The sequence below is a fragment of the Anneissia japonica genome, unplaced genomic scaffold (genome assembly GCF_011630105.1).
Source record: "Anneissia japonica isolate Jap-2015-1 unplaced genomic scaffold, ASM1163010v1 scaffold287853_len143968_cov122, whole genome shotgun sequence".
Classification (NCBI taxonomy): Eukaryota; Metazoa; Echinodermata; class Crinoidea; order Comatulida; family Comatulidae; genus Anneissia; species Anneissia japonica.
In genome coordinates, this window is record NW_022705302.1 from 94,467 (window position 1) to 114,098 (window position 19,632).

The window sequence follows — 19,632 nt, forward strand, 5'->3', positions numbered from 1 at the left end:
CCATCTTATTTATCATCTAAATTTAAATTTAATATCGAATCCCATTCAAAATGTACACGTAGTCAATCTCATAATAACCTTTTTGTACCACAATGGAATAACTGTCAAGGCAAGAGAACTTTTTTGTATCGTTCAACAAAGTTGTGGATGAACTTCCACACAAAACAACAACAAATTTCATGAACATGTCTATTATATTTTTTAAAAACTCTTTTAATTCTTAATAACTTTTATTATGATATCTATTTATATATATGTTTGTTTTTTAATTACTTTTCTTTTAACTTTTGTATTTTATGAAACTGTACCACTTTGAAAAACAGTACACAAGTACTGAAAGTGCATGCAGTAGAAAGACAGAATAAATAATAAATAAATAATATACCAGAGTTTCAAGTAAGATAATGTGATTCGAATTACTAATGCAATGCTCTAATGTTGCTGCCTCCAACGTTAAAAAATATTTAGTATTTTTGCGAGTTTGTTCTTTGTCAGACATGCCAACCCTACAAGGCCAACAAAAAGAGTCTGAAAAACTCCTCAACGAAGTTTTGGCAATGTGAGAAGTATTCCTAAGACATGGTACCAATGTGATTGGATTGTAAAATGTAACCATTCACAATCAGCACTACCGCTGTGAAAGACTAGGCCCTAGGCCTACGCAGAAAATTAAAACCGCACCAATCACAATGAGCATACCTTAGGCGTCAGTTTTGATTTCAAACTGACAGGGCCACTGACAGGATACTTTCCGTTATTAACTTGCATGTTTGCATGTGTTTTAGCTTCTTTTTGGAGGAAGCTCAACACTACAGTACTACTCGTTTTTCGAGCAATGCCTAGGCCTACATCCATATCACTCTCATCGAAATCCATTTTCGAAATCGCGCTTTACTAGACTTGTTACAAAATCAGTAGACCATGGAGCACTATACAGTGCAACTCTGACTGTTGACATCAATTTGGCCAATGAAATTTGTTTTCTCGAAATCAGTAGACCGTGGAGCACGAATTAATTTTTTGTACACAGTTCAGAGTGCAACTCTGACAGCGATTTGGTCAATGAAATTGGTATTTTTCAAAATCAGTAGACCGTAGAGCACGAATTTCTATTTCGTATATAGTTCAGAGCGCTGTTTTCAGGACGAAATTGAGTGTTCTTGTTCTTATCTAAATCATAGGATTATCATTTTCATTCGGAAATGCGCGATTTCTTTCAGCTTTTCAGTAAAAAGTGGAGATTTTCGACCCAAAATCAGAGTGTGGAGTTTTGCTTAAATAAATAGAGTAACTCCGCCAAAATCGGAGTGGTTGGCATGTCTGCTTTGATGGCCAGTTTTTTAGTTTGTTGGGTGAGATTGTCCAAATGGCAAACTGTCCTTGGCTGGCCTGTGGCGGCAGTGAAATTTGCACGTTGAACCTGTCTGTTGATGACCGGTAGTAATTTGGTGGACGGGAATGTCTAAATGGGAAATTCTTCTTTGCTCCCTGGTGGTGTAATGGTTAGTTGTAGTTTGTTAGATGGGAAAAATTATTTTTTTGAGTTTGTCTTTCATTTGTTGAGATTGTCTGTTGTTTGTTGAGATTGTCTGTTGTTTGTTGAGTTTGTCTTTTGTTTGTTGAGTTTGTCGTTTGTTTGTTGAGCTTTCTATTTTGACCCTAATTAGATTTCAATTACACAGAGTGTTTAAACATGATTTGAACAAAAAAATACAACCACTCTTATTCCTTTAGGCAGGCAGCGGAATGTTTCCTTTCTCTGATTATCTTCGAGGCCATAAACATCAGTTGTCTTCATGGCGATTGTCAGATTGAGGTTTTGCATTGTAGGTAGGTATTTTGATGATTGTAGGACATTCCCTCGAGTCCACAGACCGTTTTCAGTGACAGATACCGCATTCCACAAATGGCTTTGACTACCATACAGTTTTGGTAGTCTTCAGGGGTGGGGGTATAGTCTGTCATAATTTTTGGCTTTAATATTTGTAAAAATATGTTAAATAGGGAAAAAAAATGTTAAATAGGGAAAAACTCTGGTTGGGTATAGGAAAGTAAGGAAACGCTTGTTTATAAAATGTCACTGCGTCAGCACAACATAAACACTGACGTTGTAACATACAATGACAAATGGATAGGTTTCTATTGTTCATAGGAACCAAAATTACGCATGGCCGGCCGAGAATGGTCAGTGTGGAAATCGCTGCGCCAAACCCATAATCTTCATAATCCCATTTAAATGAAGATACGCATGACAATGGTTTTATGAGATTCTAGTAATATTTTCAAAGATTTTTAAAAATGGAAGTCTTTTTTGCGGTCCTTTTGTCTTTGTTTTGTAAAACCCTGATAATTTTACAACCAAATGGCCAAATAATTTTGTTAATTTTGATTTTGGACAGTCTGATATGGGTACATAAAAGAAAAAAAAGGGGGACCAAATTGTCCATTCTATATTTTGCTTATGATTCTAAGGAAAGTATTAAAATCAGAGTGACTGAATAAAAATCCAATCTAATATCAGTAACAAGAAAAAAATAAATTTCTCATTAAAAATATCACTGACTATTAATAAACAATTCAAATGATACTTACATTGGACTGTTAGACTGCCAAAATGATTGCCACTGATACCAACTGAATCAACAATTGTACATTGATAGAATCCATCATCTGACTTTAATGTATTTACAATATTGAGAGTAGCTACACCAGCTTGTGAGACGTCGACACTGTATCTGCCGTTGGGATTTGAGCCAATAGAAGAACTAACAAGCAGATCCCCTTCATCTCCTATAGAATTGCTGCTGTAACAATGAACAGCTAATAGGGTTCTTTCACCATATATTGTGTAGAAACAGTTGATGGTGGCATCTTCCCCTAATGTAACAGTAGCATTTTGTATAGTAACATTAGGATTGTTCTGACCATTTATAACTGGAAAAGACACAGAAAGACCATTTAATTATTAAATAAATGAAATATTAGTGGTCTAATGAATGGTATGATGTTAACTAGACGAGACATTTTTTATACCTTGTTTAGCGAATCAATCCTCTGCAGGCCAATAATGAAGATAATTATAATATAACCATATTTTTGTCCAATTAGCGTACCTGCCACCACAAAAATAGGAAAATTCAGAAAAAGAATAAAATGTTTTCTTTCTTTTTTATTACGCCCACCGCTGCCTTGAAATCTACAAAAATAAGATATGTATATTTTTTTCCTTAGGGTTTCACGAAACAAGGTATTAAAAAAGTCTCACCTTAAAGGTCTTTGTTGCAGTTGAAAGACATTTTTAATTGTTGGAATTAGCTTGATTTACTACTTTCTCCTGATGAAATCCATGTCCACTGTGTGGACGCTGGTCTTCATTCTACCAAGGCAATTCATCAGAAGGACGCACATCTCGGGACATCAAAGGTTATAACTCTGGCATCGACATTCTAGGCGCACGTGCGTCCCTACAGGCTGAACGTCACAAAAACCTTAGCAACCAGACCACGCGCGTGTTAGTTGCCATGATAATCGCGCGTCGTGCGGTGATTACAAAGGACTAATGATATTTTGCACTAACATTAGACTGAAATAAATTCTTCATTTCAACATTAATTTTACCAAAATTGTGGTGAATTGTCGTTCATGAGACTCGCTTCGCAGTAAAAATTAATAAATGTCCTGTATATACTCAAATGTTCGTTTTCGGCACCTTATGCCAACATTGTCAAAATGACAGATTAATATTACATAAGAACGTGAAATTTTATAAAATTCGTAAAATTTAAATTGCTATAACTTTTCATTTTCTCGGTCAATTTTCAAAAATCAAATTGCAGTTTATAGAAGCATTTAACAAGCTCGCGGTAAAAAAAAAATCAGATGTAACAGACATTGCGAAGTACCCAAAATTAATCAAATAAAAACTAACACCATAAAACGAATGGCACGCATAGACTAATAATTGACGGCTGTACTCGCAACTAGTATCGGATTGTCGATGCCACAGAAAAGATCAAAGGACTGTACGCACGCGCTATGTTCGAGAGTGGAGATGTGCGTCCTTCTGTTGAATTACCTTGATTCTACACATAGTTCATCAATTCCTTCTCAAGTCTAAAGAGTGTAAAACTTATTTTTCAAACTTCTTATTTCAATCTTGCTGTTCTTCTTTTCAACACTCCTCCTGATCCTCTCAACCTCAGCCTATTATTGCTACTTTCAAGGAATCTGTTTTGAAATAATTCAAACTGCTCACTTTTGATCCTTTGAATGTTTCTTCTTGGTTATTTTCATGTCGATGTTCCATTTGTCACTGTTAATACTTCATTGCACTCCATTTTTATTACATTTTTATTTTTATTTTATTATTACATTATAATTGTGATTTTTTAAACTAATAATGTATAAACTTACTTAATTCAATTAACAAAAAAGTATATTGCCTGATATATATTTTAATATCACTTAACTAACTACAGTAATTCTTGTAAATAATTGTATCATTTTGCATATTCTGTTTTACTTATGTACTTCGATTATTTTATGTCTAACTTTTATACTAATTTTTGGCATCGGGAAGACGAATTTTACTTGTATTTTATGTACTAGTGACAATAAAAGAATCTTGTATCTTGTATACATTTATTTATAATACATTATATTTCAAATGTTTTAAATGTTTATCATTAAAATTTGTTTTTAATAACATATAATATTATGTAAATTATTTTTTAAGTGCTTAGGTTTGTCATTTTTATAACAGACTAAACATGGTTACATCTTTTATTCATTGTAGTCAGTTAGTTAGTTCTTTAATTATTTGTTTCACACTGTCAGATTAAAACCGAGACCAGCCAATTCTGGCTTATGAGTGAAATACAGGACATTTTTAAAACACATGCAAAAAACATGATTAAAAAACAAAACATACAAACATTTCTTAAAATATGATTTGCTTAAACACAATAGACCGTCGCAAGGAGAGGATTTGGTAGGCAAATTTAGCTACCCTATAACAGTGGTTGCCATCGCTCATTAAAAAATTTAATTTGTCATTAGAGGTTAAATCTGCAAAGGATGGGTTGATAATCGTACAGGTGGGATCTGAAATCATTGTATTTTGGACATTCAGTAAAGCAGTGCAATACATTTTCTATACTGTTCAAGTTGCACAGACTGCATTTTCTATCATCAACCGGTATATTGTTATAGCGCCCTACTTCAATTGTAATCGGGGCGCAACCTGACATTAAGAGGGCTAACACTCGCCTATTTTATTAAATTTCTTCATGAAAGTGGTTACATAACTAGCTATGCCATAACTAGATTTAAATGAACGAAAAGTGCGCAGCTTATTGTGCGAATTTGGATTCTTTCTGCGATCACTGAAAATGGCTTCTTTCCAACAGTTTTCGACAAACAATTTAGCTGCGCTATGGGCATGACTTACCAAATTACGAGTATTTGTTTGTTCTGCTTCATTTAGAATTTGTTCACAGTCCATTTTGGAGAACAGCAATTTAACTTCATGACACCAGTTTTTTACATTGTTATTTGCTAAATGTTGGGACCACTGGAAGGCTTTACTTGGATACCGGTCTTCATCTAGTTTTGAAAGACGGCTCCACAATCTAGCTACAAACTGCATCTGACACACTATTGGGGATCCCATCTCATGTCACCAAGTATAGCGTCATTTGGAGTATATTTCCCAACCCCAAGGAAAAAACGGCATGCATGGTAAAAAACAGAGTTTATTGAATAGTACTCATACCCCAAACACCACTACCATAATCTAAGATCGGACTAAAAAGAGACTCAAAGAGTTTTGTATTAAATGAATTAAAGTTGATACCTCCCAGAGCCTTATCTTTACTAATAACACCAAGTGCACAAGATGCAGACACAGCCAGATTGCTGGCAGATACATTAGGTTCTAAGAATTCATCAAACCAAATGAAAAGGTACTTATAACCATTAACAATATCAATGTCAAAATTACAGCAATTAAACTGTTTATTAGTTTTTTTACGATTTTTTTCTGCGAAAATGGACAATTTGTCATTTAGGCATGCGCCACCTTTTATAGACCATTTTGAAACAGCATCTAACATATTTTGAAGAGAGCTTTCATTTTCGGCAAGTATCACAATGTCATCAGCATACATCCATTTTGCTCTTCATGAATTATATTGTTTTCTTCAAGCCAATCAGAAAGCCTTTTACGAATCACATCAAAATAAATTTTACATACTGTGTAATACCTCTGTAGCTCATCGGTACTCTTGGATCATTATTTCCAGATTTTGGATTGGGTTAATTAAACCGAGCTTCCATCTAGATGGGCAGAGACCACAAGCAACATAATTTCGAAACATGGCATGAAGTAAATTTGCTGATGTATTGTTTTTAAGGATTTTTGTAATAATGCCATCAATACCAGCAGCCTTTAATTTAGCTCGGTTGATTGCATCAATTACTTCAGTATACCCAATAGGGTTATTATGGCAAGTAGCACTGCAATATGATTGTTATCGAAAGAATTAACTTTAAGACGTTGTAGTTGGGTTTTAACATGTAATAAAAACACATCGTCAAAATCATTAGAATTAGTATTAAACAGTGACTTGAATTCATTACACCATTCGTTTAATACCTGATCTACATTTCCTATTAGTTCACTATCATCGGTTACAATTTCCATGGAAATATTGTTTACACCAAGTTTACCAACCTCTTTCCAGAACATACTCTGATCCCCTCTTAACAGTTTATCAATCTTATTAATTTTACTATATTGAAATTGGCGTTTAGCTTTCCTCACAGCTTTATCAAATAATTTATAAGCAGATTTATAGCTTACAAAGAGAATACTACACATATGAGAAATTTTGAATTTTAACCATTCTTTGTTTACCACACACATCATCCCACAATAATTGTAAAGACTGATTCCACCAGGGTTTTGGCGAATTCAAATGTTATTATTGCCACGTCAGAATTTTTCCTTTCTATAAAGGTACTTAACAGCGGACTTAATGAAGGTTTCAAATTTATCATACACCCTGTCAACTTCAGCCTAAATTCCAAAGTTTGAATTTAGTTCATTGATCAATTCGCTCACCTTAGAAATACTTTATTCATCCATGAGAAGATTGTGTGGTATTTCACACAGGTCAAATAATTTTGCAAGACTTTTAAAATCATTGTATTGCTCATGGGTTATGTTGTTATTACAGTACATGACAGTCTATCACTGGTTGCAAATGCCCAGGATAAAAGGGAATGATCAGGTAAAGTACCATTCACAGTAATATTATATGTTTTTATGAGATTTGAAAAAGTAATACTTTAAAGAGGGAGTACAGCGTAAGTTCATCATACGGGAAAATAAAATAATCAACAACTGATTTCCCTGTAGATACACAAGTAAAATTATCTTTTATGTTATCGTTTCTACCATTGAGACTGCATATGTTTGCACTTATACTAAAGTCAATAAATGGTCCTTGTGGATTTATACGTCTCCAATTCTAGCATTGAAATCACCACAGATCTGTAGTTTACCCTTATCTTGAAATTTATATGCCTGAAATTTATATGCCTGTAATTAGTGCATCAAAAAAGTCTTCAGCATTAACACCACGGCTAGAGTTTTTCCGGAGGGAGATAACAACAACATATAAAAAAGAGTTTTTTGAAAATTGATTTGTAAGTTTCAGCCACAATATACCATCATACCCCTTTTCCACAATTTTAACATTAAAAGAGCTGAGAATGCGTCTGTGAACAAGAATTCCAATATATCCTGAGCCCTTTTTTGCTCTACTGTGAAGAGATGATCTATTGTGATTAAACCATATATAGTTTGGAATATTTAGAGCATCATTACATCTTAAATGAGATTCAACAATACACATAAAGTCATAATCACTTCTTAATAATTTCTTTTTAAACAATATTACTTTCTGACCACCCCCAATGTTCCAACAACCAGTTTGCAGCGATTGACGACAACCATCGTTATCCTAAACCGTCTGGGTCAGTAATACAGAAGCGCCTGTAAGTTTTGTTTGCCACATTCTTTTCCATCGGTATAGTTTGTTGTCGATAATAGTTTTCCACAACGGAAAACCGTTAGAACAAGCTAAGCCTAGCCCAGGGCCTAGATCGTGTACGTTCTTGATCATCGTAATGAAAACTTCGGGTGACAGACGATTGGCCCAACTGGTGTGGACGATCAGACCCAAGATATTTTCAAATAAATTGTAGTCCTTAGCAGGCCACTGCCAGCACTCCCACTTCCGATATCGTTCCAAACTACTGTAAAATGAAAATACTGTATACCTAGCTAGGCCCTATGCATACGAATTTTTTCTTTGTAGGCAGATTCAGCAACAGATTTTAGTTGAATGCGTTCTTTTCTGTCTGCTTCGATTTCATCGGTTTTGATATAAAGCGCTGCCTTGTCTAGCTTTTTCTTTGCCTTGCTTTCTCTTTGCCTTCAAAACAGAATCTTTCTCGCATAGTAAATAAATAAATGATTAAAATTAAATGGTTTGCACTTTCAGTGTTTCAATGGAATAAACATTTGCACAAATCCTACCAATAATAAATCATGTGTGATTTTTATATCATATTGAGCCCACCTTTACTCACAATGTTACTGTCCATAATCATGTACCCATGTATCAATTCTATTTACCAATCAACATAATTGAAAGTAAAATGTTTATTACCTTGTATAATAGCAAGTACAATTATAAATACTAAGCTCCCTTTAGGCATCATGAATCAACCTGAAAAATAAAAAAAATACAACCTATTTAATTTAAAAAAAATTACAGTAATACTTGTTTCATTAGATGCAAGCTTGATATAGAAAAAAATGTATAAAATTGTGAACAAGACATTATGATACATACTCCAAGTATCAAAATGCACACCATCATGTCAGGATTCAATATTTCAACATTAATTATGTCATCATCAGGAATTGTGATCAAGAATCTCAATTTAGTGTTATTTAGTGGAGTGACCAATCTTTGTATACCATCAAAAAAGAAAAAAACCTATGCAACTGAAATAAAATCAAATCAAGAGCTATATTTTTTAAAAAGCATAAGATGCCTACTGTAGTACAGTAGTAGGCTGAATAGACAGGGTCAGCAGATTTCAATCATATTTGTTGTTTAGACAGGTCTATTCAATTATTAATAATAACAATATTAATAATAATAATAATAATAATAATAACAATAATAATAATAATAATAATAGTTATTTGGCAATCATCAAGAGCAATTATAGCCTGGAGTGAGAATAGGCACATGCCCAAACTGATACTGCACTCACTCCACCTTATAAATAAAAGAACTGTACACCAAAAACAAAAATGGAAGAAGGAAACTAAAAATTACAAAGAAAATACAATTAAAGTACAACTAATATAATGAAATATAGTACTTAGAGCAGATTTAAAAGATGAGATTGATGAAGAATTTTGAATCACAGGTGGTAATTGTTCCCAAAGCCTAGGGAAAGATACAAAAACAGAATTTAGAAATGTATTACTTTTCGCACTACCCGAAAGATACAAAAACAGAATTTAGAAATGTATTACTTTTCGCACTACCCTCACACCTTTCACTAATTTTAACATATTCATTAAATGTAGGAGGACAAAAACCATTCAAAATCTTAAATCCTATTATGTAAGTTATGTAGCTTAATAAATCATCAATACTCATGATGTTAAGAGTTTACAACCTGTAGCAATAAGATGTCTCCCATGAATCTTCTTTCCTAAACATTATTATTCTTGTTGCCTTTCTCTGTATGCTTTCAATTCTATTTATGGGATTTTTCAACTGGTGTCCACATTGAACAACAATAGGTGAAAACTGGTAATACCAAAGCTTTGTATAAATTTAGTATAGCTACCCAGGACATAATCCTGCTACACCTGGTAATAAAACCAAGAAGTTTGCTTGATTTACAACATATATAACTAATTTAAGCATGACATGTTAGTTTACTATGTACATAAACAACTAAAAATTGAAATTCGTCAACTTTAGGTTGAACTTCTGACTCAATAGAGTATTCCCAATAATCTAAATGCTTACATCTATTTACAAATAGAATTAATTACCATTGCCTATTTTATTGAATTTTATCCACTGTTTCATTATTACCTGTCATTTTCTATATACAAGTTGTGAAATTTGTTTACAATCAATTTTTTCTTACACTAGTTTTGGGAAAAATGTCAGTACGCCAATTTGAAGAACCATTATCTCAATACTCAAAAAATGTATTTGTCATACATGTACAATACACATACAAAATGAAATTCAATTTGGTTCGTTAACAAAAACAAACATAAAATACTGAAATTTCAAACTAGTGACTGGTTCAATGACCTAATGGCAGAGGGATAGAAACTACGTAGTGATCTACCACTGACCTATAGAATTGACTCATCATGGGGAGGGGGGAACTACTCCTGAAGGACCTCAATCTACGCTGAAAATAAAGTTGCTGCCGGGTCTTTTTCACACACTGATGAACATTTTCCCCTCATTTAAAGTCATTTGTAATATATGTGCCTAAAAATGCCTGGAGAGATAACATGCTTTATATTGACTAGGTGTTCAAACGATTTCATTACAATCGAGATGAGTGTAACTGGCAAAAATCATTTAAAGTGACAATAGGTGACATCTTAGGAACCGGGATGAGAGAGACTTTAAATTTCAGGGGGCTATACGGAGTTGAAGAGACCACTTAAAATTATTGCAAAAAAACCTGAAAGTTGAACACAACAATGCAACAATCAAATTCAACAACAATCTTATTTATGTATCTATATATCCATAAGAAGAAACACACTGCATAAAAGATTTCCCCTGTCCAATTGTACATTTAATATTAAATTTTATTTGTGATAGGAAACAATAAATGATCTTGAATTTGAAATAGCAACTTCTGATACGAGTGTCCCCAGTTTACAATTAAAGCGCCTTAGTTACACTGTATTCCTTGTATACTGCTGACTACAGGTCCTCTAATGAGCTTTGCCTAGTTGTAAAATTCGCTGATGGTACAAGCACAATCGGTCTTATTGTTTCAGATGACACATTATCGTAACAAAATAAAAAGGTTTGTTGAATTTTGTGACAATAATTACTTACTACAAAAACAAAAGAGATGATAATCGACTTTAGGACCAATATAAATTTGAATTTCAACTAATCAAAGAAAAAGAAATTGAAATCATTTTTAACCATATAAGTATCTGCCATGGGCATTGTTTTTAATAATAAATTGAGCAGGAGTGACCATATTGAATTGATTTTATGTGTAAAAAATTGAATCCTAGAATGTACTGCTTGAGAACTTTATTTCAACTTAATTCCAGTGAACCTATGTTGCTTTCTTTCTATAGATCTGTAATGTAGTGCTTACTCGTATTGTCTCCCTTGCTGGCTGGTAATGCTATTGGAGTGGATAAAGGACGCCTTGAAATTTTCATCCGTCGGGCTGGTAAAATGATTGGTTTAGATTTTCCCTCATAGTGAGGTGTATTTAGATAAATCTTCAGAAAAACTTTGATCGGATTGAGTTAGATGCCTCTCATCAACCTCCACAAGGTTATTATAAACCAAATTAATCCAAGTGGTAAAATGCCAAGTCCTTTCTCCCCTCCGGCATCATCCAGTTCAACAAGAAGGCAAGAAGGTAACAATTTCTTTTAATGTTTTATTGTATTCAATTTATTTAATAATGACTGCAATTGCAATTGTAGTGATTGATACTAATTTTTCTTGTTCCTTTGTTTATATCTTTTCATGACTGTTTTTACATATTTTGTCTCTGTAATGACAAGCCATAAGTAAAAAGTGGGACGACGGCCAAAAATGGCATAAAACAAACTGCAAACACGAAAAAGAGTTGAGGGATTAATGTACAACACTATTTGGACCACGGGTGTAATTTTGAAAGTATAGCAAGTTGAACTTGCAAAATAGGTGGAACTTGTTGCAAAGCCCCCCTCTCTACCTTAGAAAATAAATTAACATTTATAACCCTAAGATGCCATAGTTGACTGACCTTGTAAAATCTGTGTTGATATTTTGTTTTGCTATATGGACTAGTATTTCATCATGGTCAAAATAAAGGTTTTTTTCTGACCCCCTTCATCTTTCTTTCCTCAAAACATTGATGACCCCATATCATCTTACCCATTCGTCATTTCTGAATCATATTCAGTGAGCATAAACTTTGGGTCAAAGTTGAATGTCATGTATTCAATTTTCCATTTGCGCATTTTAGCATGCGTTAAAATTTATATGCTCATCCTTAGGATGAAAGATGAAACCCAATTTTTATTACATATTCTGAAAACATATGAGTTGTAGATATGATTTTATAGATCATTATGGCTGATCAGACATTGTGACATCATCATATTGCCATCTAAATTTTTTTAAACTGATTTTTTATTTATAACGTCATAATTTTTATTTTCACTTAACGTATCTCGCTTATTGTTGATCAATCATCTCCCACCTTTGAGCATGTTATAGCTGAGACTGTTTGCTTTCACAATGTGTCATTCATTTTTCACTTTGATGATGTCATCATGGTCAAAATGAATGTTTTTCTGACTCCTCCACCACCTCTTTCTTTCTTCAGTTTTTTTTTTGGAACCCCAAAGAGAGTGTGGCAGACTTGTCTTGCACTGTTTCAAAATCCTTGCTACGGTAGATTCCCATAATTCATACTTTTATTTAAAGCGCCGAGAGATTTCTTTTGCCTGAAAAGCGGATCACCTAAAACTTGTCCTCAGTGTGACGAGTTCAAATCTAGTTTTGTTTGGGACTGGACCTGCAGACCAGTCTCTCTGTTATTTCTGAATAAATCATCAACCAATCAGTTATATTTTACTTTACGTTGCTCCGTTTATGTCCTGTTATATTATACTTTGTGGTGCTGTAGTGTGTGTTGTATAGGCCTAGCCTAATTTACCCATCGATATCCATCCTTGAACATTATTTATTACACTTCAGCATCTGGACCAGCAGCAGTCTATAAAATTACTTCCAATAATCTGGATCAAGGCTGATGTAGCAGTGGAAGCCAGAAGTTGATTACCCATTCAACTCCATTATTAATTCTTTACCAGACTGAGACCTGAACCATTACTTTTTTACATCTCATTTTCAACCATTATTAAACCACTGTTACACTAAGTAGACTCAATGCAGACGCATTATTAGCCTTAAAGGCCAGCTCGGGGCATACATTTTCTCTTCACTATGTGTTCAAATACATTATTATTAGATATAATCTCGACAAAAAATTTCACCAATTTGACTGAAAATGAGAATATAAAAATCCGCTTAGAACCGCAAAAATCAAGCAGTCTACTTTTTTTCACTAGCTAGGTTTTAGAATTATTTCTGGCCTTTAAAGCTTACCATTCCAGGCTATGATTAGTTGATATTCACAATAATATGGAATAGAGGCGATTTGCAATCTGACCAATGACGAAACCAGCTTTCATAAGAAACCCATCCATTCCAGTGGTAAGATATGATATAAAAACATACAACACATATTTCCGGACAATATTTTCGCAAAAAATCTTCATACTTTAAATTTCTCCTCTATTATATTGCACGATCAGTCTAATTGGGTCACAAAAAAAGAATTTCCCTCAAAATCACAGATCCCTAGGCCTTCTAGAAACCCTCTCCCTCAGAGAGTAGGCTAAAAATGTGAGACATTTCTAATTTTTATGTTTCTAGCTATAGGCCCTAACTACTAGGCCTAGCCTATAGGCCTAGTTATAACTAGGGGCTAGGCCTAGGGCCTATATATAATATAGGCTAGGTTAGGGCTAGGCCCGCGCTCCGTGCTGGCCCTAGCCTAGCCTAGCTAGGCCTAGGCCATCCTCTAGGCCTGGGGCCTAATTATACTTTGTATTATTTTACTTACTTATTATTATTTTTTTAGCTGTTCTTCATTCAATTCTTCATTTAATTGTTATTGAAAAACATCATCAAGTTAGTTCCTCTTCTAACTTTCTTTTTTAATATATAACATAGCTTAGACTGGCCTAGGCTAGGGTTTCAAATGACGATTTTTCTTTTTTTTTTGTTCCGTCGTAAGTCGTCGTCCAGAAGCTCGACTCGCGGTAATGGTAGCATGCAGTTAATAAATACCCTCAAAGAGTATAAATAGAACAAGAGAGCCAACAACGCTCATTGGGAGCGTAAAAAAACGATACGCTCTACGCAGCTAGTGTAGGACGCCAACTAACGCTTGTATATGTTTTATTACCCAGTACTGCACCTGTCTCTTATACACATCTAGATGTGTATAAGAGACAGATTCTAAACAGCAACAAAATATTATTAGAAGATTTGCTACTGTTAAATCCCGAGCAGTTTGTCAATTTTTGAAGTGTACCGCGCTGCGCAGCGCTGCACTGGGTAATAAAAAGAATATACAACCGTTAGTTGGCGTCCTACACAGGCATGACGTTTTTACGAACGGGACTTTGCTCTCTTGTTCTATTTATACTCTTTGATACCCTCTCGCGATCGAGAAGAAGAAGGTGTAGCTCCTTTTGGTGACGTCACGTCAAAAAAACAAAAAAAAACCAAGTACACGCTAGTGAGGGCAGTACAGTACTCGGGAGCGCAGAGCCATAGATAGAAAGAGTTGCGACCATAGAGCTATTAAACAACTAGAGTGCTGACAAGATGGCGGAGCAATGCAGAGTTATGTATGTGTACCATCCAAAATGGCCGTCGTAGTAAAGCGCCACCTTCAGGCTTAGTATCCATATTATTTCATTTCATTTCATTTATTTCGCCAGATATAAATATATAAATATACAAATATAAAATTTCAAAAATAGAATTGTTGCCATGTGGCAGGATTGCCCAAAAGTAGAAGATCTACTGTCGAGGGGCTCTCCTCATGACAACAAAAATACAATATCGCAATTCAATATACATAATTTAAAAAAAAATATATTATAAACATTAAAATGCAGTACGGTATAAGAAAACATAATATAATTACAAAAAGATTAAAAAGGCCTAATAAAAAGAACAGATAAAATAAACCACAGAGAGAGCAATCGAGCAAATTCCCAAATCCCTTAAACGTTGTTATAATAATCATTCAGTTCCATCAAAAAATTATTAATGTTAAAGAGTAATACATTTCTTTTATTAGCAGGTAAAGCATTCCAGAGTCGAGGGAAACTATTAAAAGCTGTGTGTTTTAAAGCATTAGTCCTGGCAAAAGCCCTCTGACTGACTATTATTTTATTAATGATAATTATGGGTAATTATAATAACAAATTATTAAACTATCGTAGCCAAAACGAGGCCAAGTGGAGCATCCTATTCAAAAATAAAGTACCAAGAAATGAAAATTAAAATCGTGTGGATTACGCCTATACACCGCAGCGCTCGAGTTTTAAACATGATGTACTGAACGTTCTGTGTAAATTGAGGGCGCAATTGCAAACGACGGCGCTTAGGCGAAATTTGATTGGCTGAATCTATGGCAGCCATCTTGGATGGTACACACACAGTTCTGCGTATTTCGAACATCGAATACATTGCGGTTAGCGCTCTAGTATTCTTATTATACCTCTATGGTTGCGACATTGAGAATTTAGAAGCCATTTTGTGTCATACGCGATGCGCGTTCTGTGTCTAACGTGATGTGCGTTCCTGTGTATAATATTGTATAAATACAGTTAGCACCCTCCTGTATAGTTTAATTCCATTTAATCTTTTTAGCAGTCGAATTTCATGTAACTGTATTTATAGATTTTTTTTTTATGATTTCACTACTTTATATCCAATTTCATATTATAAATACTGTAATAATTTACTATTTTTATGCAGTTCTTTAATCCTCGCCGATAGACCGAGACAGCCCCTCTATGGCAAGCATTCTTCAATTAAGCAATCCTGCCATATAGACCCTTAATTAGCTCCTGTTATTTTTGCAAATAAATGATATGTGACGACTAGCAAAAATTAATTAAATATGTATATCAAAATGTAATTAAAATCCGATAGGGTATATATAGATTGTTGCTCTTTAAATTTGAATATGAACGAGCCCTGTACAAATCTTATATTATTAATTTGATTATTATTATTTATAAATATAAAATAGTATAAGTCAGGTGCTAGCTCTGGCTATGTGACGAATATCCATTCAGACGCTTCCGTAACAACAATTTTCAAAATCTGTTATAAGCTTACACCATTATGGCTATTTGTACAGTATGAAGGCCAATAGCTCGCACGGCGATAAATGCTTAAAATTTAATAGTTGAAAAAGAAAAACAAAAATAGAATTTAAGCCAAGGCAGGCCTATACTTCCTACCCCACAAAGACGTGAGTTGGTCGAAGATTTCCAATTTAATCGCCTAACTTTTGCTTCCCATATTTTCCTTCTGTTTTCATTAGTCGGAAATCGGAAAAGCTTTGTACTATCAGATTGGTTTTTGCAGCCATGGTAGCCATGGCAGTCCACGATACAGAAAACAATTTCAACAATTTAATAAAAATGTAATTAAGATTATTATAATACGTAAAAATCGGAGAAAACCTCAAGAACGCAAGTACCTTTTTAAATGGGTGCTAAGGACCCACGTAAGTTATTTACTTCCGCCCAAAAAGTTTAAAAAAAAAAAATCAATTTACTTGATCATCATCAGGAATAATGATAATAATACTATTATTATTGATGATGCTTAAATAAAAATGAAACGTTGAATAAAATTGCCTTGTCATTTTTGGAGTGACATCCGCAATGATTGTGCTTAAGTACTGGTACGCATCCTAATGGTTAAATTGCCTATTTAACTCTCCATTAGATTTATCTATAATATATACATATATATGTTTCATTTAATTTTTAGTTGTAACGTAATAGCTTTCCTATAATATACAAATATTGATTTGCCCTATAATTTATAATTTCCATATAGGCCTAGGCCAGAGGATAGGTGTACGTAACACATATACTTTGCATGTGTTCATCGGGAAGATTATGAAACAAAATGGACGGTGTGTACCACGTGACTTTCGTAAACCAAGGAGCGGAATGTCGCAACTCTTTATATATATGGCTCTGCGGGAGCGCAGAGCCGTAGATAGAGCATAGGAGCTGCGCAAAATGCGGGAGCGCAGAGCCATAGAAAGAGTTGCGACATTGAGAATTTAGAAGCCATTTTGTGTCATACGCGATGCGCGTTCTGTGTCTAACCATGGAGGTATAATAATACCTCCATGGTCTAACACATAGAGATATAATAAGAATACTAGAGCGCTAACAGCAATGTATTCGATGTTCGAATTACGCAGAGCTGACAGTGTGTGTGTACCATCCAAGATGGCTGCCAAAGATTCAGCCAATCAAATTTCCCCTGAGCACTATCATTTTCAATTGCGCCCTCAATTTACACAGAAAGTTCAGTACAGCTAGTTACCCGTATTTTGAAACTCGAGCGTTGCGGTGTATGGGTGTAAGGTACACGATTTTAATTCTTTTTAATATTTGAATAAGATGCTCTACTTGGCCTCTTTTTGGCTACGACAGTTTAATAATTTGTTATTATCAAAACTAATTATCAATAATGAAATAATAGTCAGTCAGAGGGCTTATTTATGGTAATAATATCTATACTAAGCCTGAAGTTGACGCTATCCTACGGCGGCCATCTTGGATGGTACACATACACAACACTGCATTGCTCCGCCATCTTGTCAGCACTCTAGTTGTTTAATAGCAATCATTTAATAATTAATATCTGTTAAAATTATAATTGGCGAATTTTGGCCAATTTATGAAAATTGAAGTTGAAATAAAAATGTAAATGTTCCATTAAATTCGAAACTTTTCTTGGTGGAAAATATTAATATGTTTGATATTTTATGAGAGATAAATGTATCAGCTTCAAAATAGAAAAGATTGCGCAACCATAGTGATTGACAGTATGTAGTGCGCATTGAGAAAAGAAGGTGCTCTCCATTTCGTCATGTTATGTTTCGTATGTTTCTCTGTTGTTTATGTACTTTTGTTGACATGAGAAAAACTAATTTCATATTTTAATTTGACAATAAAGCTATCTTGTATCTTGTATCTAATATGAATCGCTGCGATAATAGAAATATAGCAACATAATTGTCTTCGATTTATCTACTTTACCTACTTCATGAGCCGAAAACCAATTTATCTTTACACACTTTTTATCATACTTGTATAATAAAGGCACGCACTCGAGTCATGTATTACAGTTAATTCAGATGTTTGTGGACAGAAAACACCGGTATCTTGTTATAAAATAAGATGTTATCTGCCTGTAAAGTGGTCTTTCGTTAAAATCTGGTCATTTATGCAGTTCAATTCTACAATTTCCAGGTATTTCTTGACTTCATTAGGAACGTGATGGGGACCACCCCCTTAAAATAGTTGGGGTACGTGTTGCCTGTCACCCCTGTCCATGCTATTCACCAGAAGACAAGGCATTATACAGGCATTATACAGTAATTCAGCACCAAATCCTGAATTTACGTGATTTCCAACATTTTTTTTATATGAAGAGAGTAGAATAGAGGCCTATTTCAAATAAATAATTTATCAGAGTCATTATTATACTTTTTAAAATATCAACAATTATTTTACACTATTTGCAAATAAATTTGTTTTATTGTATTAGCTATAAAATTGGTGTTTTTAGGTAAGAAAATATAATAATAGGCCTATTCCTATATATGGCCTATTGATGTAAGATCACATACATTTTTTCCGACTCCTGAGTCTCAGCTGGGTCGGCACACACTGGGCAGGCCTCACTATTTGTCAATTAATCGTACCTATCATTGTATTTAAAATTAAAATTGAATTATTGTTGTAGATCCATCTACCCTGAATTTAAATATTTCAGAGGTTACTATAATATCTAACAATTTCCGTGTTTACATTTTGGGACGTGACGTACGTACGAACTTGTGTACGTACGTACGTGTGTTGCGTAAATGAGTTCGCGCAGACTGTTGAAGGTATGTTAACCAATCAACAGCGTCAGCGGCAAATCAAATTAAAGCGCTTCGTAACCAAGGCACAGCACACACATCCTTGACAGGGCGTATAAGCCCAGTGAAATAGTTTTCTTTGCTATAAAAATCACCTTTCCCGTGGGTATATTTTGGTAAACTTTTTGTATGTTGTAGATATAAAATTTAACTATATATATTCATAAAAAAACGTTTTGTTGCAATTATGTCCAACTTTGGTGCTTCAAATCCGTATTTCTGGTGGACTATGTTGAGATAGCGTTCGTTACCAAAGATACTAGAAATACATATTATATCTCTATGAGTTCTCCACACAAAAAAAGTGTTCCACCGTGTTCCACCGAAATGCATGGTGGGAATACGAAAAATTGGACGCCCCCTACAGCTGGATCTAAAAAAACTTGTGCCAAACTTTCGTTACCAAGTTGTCGCCTATTTTATTATCAATTCTCAACAAAGATACTAGATATAAAAACAAACTGAAATAGACACCCAGACAGTGACATC

At 34.1% G+C, this 19,632-nt stretch overlaps 1 protein-coding gene across 3 annotated transcripts in view; it reads right to left on the reverse strand.

Moving 5' to 3' along the window:
- The window catches only part of LOC117105481, a 108,166-nt gene extending 93,940 nt beyond the window's left edge, over positions 1 to 14,226 (reverse strand). For all 3 annotated transcript variants that reach the window (XM_033246643.1, XM_033246644.1, XM_033246645.1), the window contains exons 1-3: positions 14,005 to 14,226; positions 8,739 to 8,798; positions 2,593 to 2,934 (exon numbers count right to left, since the gene is read on the reverse strand). In XM_033246643.1, coding sequence (XP_033102534.1) covers positions 2,593 to 2,934; positions 8,739 to 8,790 — 394 coding nt within the window. In that variant the 5' untranslated portion in view covers positions 8,791 to 8,798; positions 14,005 to 14,226. The remainder of the gene's footprint in view (positions 1 to 2,592; positions 2,935 to 8,738; positions 8,799 to 14,004) is intronic.
- Between the last annotated feature and the right edge of the window lie 5,406 nt (positions 14,227 to 19,632).